Below are 1,651 nucleotides of genomic sequence, written 5' to 3'. Positions count from 1 at the left end.
AGCAGCTGCCTGGTGCGCCCACTGCACTGTCCCTGCCCAGGAGCCCGGGGAGCGGGAGGCAGGGCCGAGGCACAGACACAGGGATGGTCTCCCCGGGAGTCCTGCCAGGGGAGGTCTGGGGGGTCTCCCCTGCTGGGGAACAGGGCCCAGCTGTTCCCAGAACCCGGTCAAAGCCCCAGAAGGAGGGTAAGGAGGATCTATTTCTTGGGCTGCTGCTCCCATGACAACAGACTGGCCTCAACCAACAGGAACACGTGCTGTCCCCCTTCTGGGGCCAGAATCTGAAATCAGGGCATCTGGGGCTGTGCTCCCTCAGAGGGCGCCAGGGAGGGTCCTTCCTGCCTCTTCCGCTTCTGGGGGCTCCCGGCTGCATCCCTTCCATCTTCACGGGGCCCCTCCTCCATCCTCAGGCGACTTCTCCAGTGTGTTCACGTGGCCCCACCCCCTTGTTCATGTGCCCACTATTGCATGTTCATGTGGCCCCGCCCCCTTGCGACCTTGGATGGTCTGTTTCTGGGGTGCCACCTCCCTGGTTGGCTGGCTGCCTGCTCTCACACCTGTCAACAGTCCCTTTGCCAAAGTCCTTCCAGAAAATCGTGTGCACGTGCCATCTCTTTCCTGCTGTGACAGCTGGGATTGAAAAGGAGACAGGAGAGCAGTGGCCCATCCAGAGTCCATGCAAGAGGTCCAGAGGGACCTGTGCAGTCCCTGGAGGCTCCCAAAGGGGCTCCAAACTAGCAGGCCAATGCACCCAATGCACCCCAGTGCATCAAACCCCAGTGCACCCAGTGCATGGAGCCCTGAGCCAGGCTGGGATCAGGATCAGGACCCGTTGGCAAGGCTGGTCTCATGTGGAGACTCTGTGCCAAAGCTACATCTCGGGCAGCAGGATGGGTCTTAGATAAGGTCTGCAGGCTTCTGGCTCAGGGCGTGGTCGCCCCTGGCACTGCCTCCACTCACTGTGCACCTGGGACAGAGGCCGCCCCATGGAGCCCGTGCACCTGGGACAGAGGCTGCCCTAGAGGAGCCCGTGCACCTGGGACAGAACCGCCGGATGGCTGGGCGGGCACTTACGTTTGCAGCGTGGGAATCCGTAGTAGCCCGTCCGACAGCGGGTGCATTGCCGACCGATGACGCCGGGCTGGCAAGGGCACTGCCCGCCCTCGGGGCTGCAGTGAGGGCCAGCAGCACCGGTGGGGTGGCACTCACAGGGCAGCGCACCCTCGTGGTAGAGCACTGCCAGGGACCTGGCAGAGTCCTTACAGAACCTGGAAGCCGTCTGGGGACTGTGGAGACAAACAGGACTCACGTCCTGGGAGCTGTGCCCAGAGACATCCCACCAGCCCTCCCGCTTGCCCACCAGCAGGGTCTTGGGGAGGGACTGTGACTCTGGGGTCTGAGAGAACATGGGAGAAAGCCCCAGCCCTGCACACACAGCCAGGGACAGCTGCCCCCTGCCCCCCACTCCAGAACACCCCACAAGAGCTAAGGGTGGGGGTGGAAACCTTTGGGGCTGGGTAACAGGGTGAAAATTTACCTACAGGATGAGTAGTGCAAGATGCGGGTTATATTTCAATAAAGCATTACCAAGAACTTCTACCTAAGTGTCTAATGACACACTGATCGCAATAATGAGGAGGAGCAGGTGATT

At 61.5% G+C, this 1,651-nt stretch overlaps 1 protein-coding gene across 1 annotated transcript in view; it reads right to left on the bottom strand.

Moving 5' to 3' along the window:
• Window positions 1–1,651, bottom strand: part of LOC107184686 (laminin subunit alpha-3-like) — a 24,855-nt gene that overhangs the window by 7,742 nt on the left and 15,462 nt on the right. The window contains exon 10 of the mRNA XM_015570549.1: window positions 1,075–1,286. Within this exon, the coding sequence (XP_015426035.1) occupies window positions 1,075–1,286 (212 nt within the window). The remainder of the gene's footprint in view (window positions 1–1,074; window positions 1,287–1,651) is intronic.

The sequence above is a fragment of the Myotis davidii genome, unplaced genomic scaffold, assembly GCF_000327345.1.
Source record: "Myotis davidii unplaced genomic scaffold, ASM32734v1 scaffold1467, whole genome shotgun sequence".
NCBI classification, from domain to species: Eukaryota; Metazoa; Chordata; class Mammalia; order Chiroptera; family Vespertilionidae; genus Myotis; species Myotis davidii.
The sequence above is the reverse complement of the archived record's forward strand: the minus strand, read 5'-3'. Positions and strand labels throughout refer to the sequence as shown.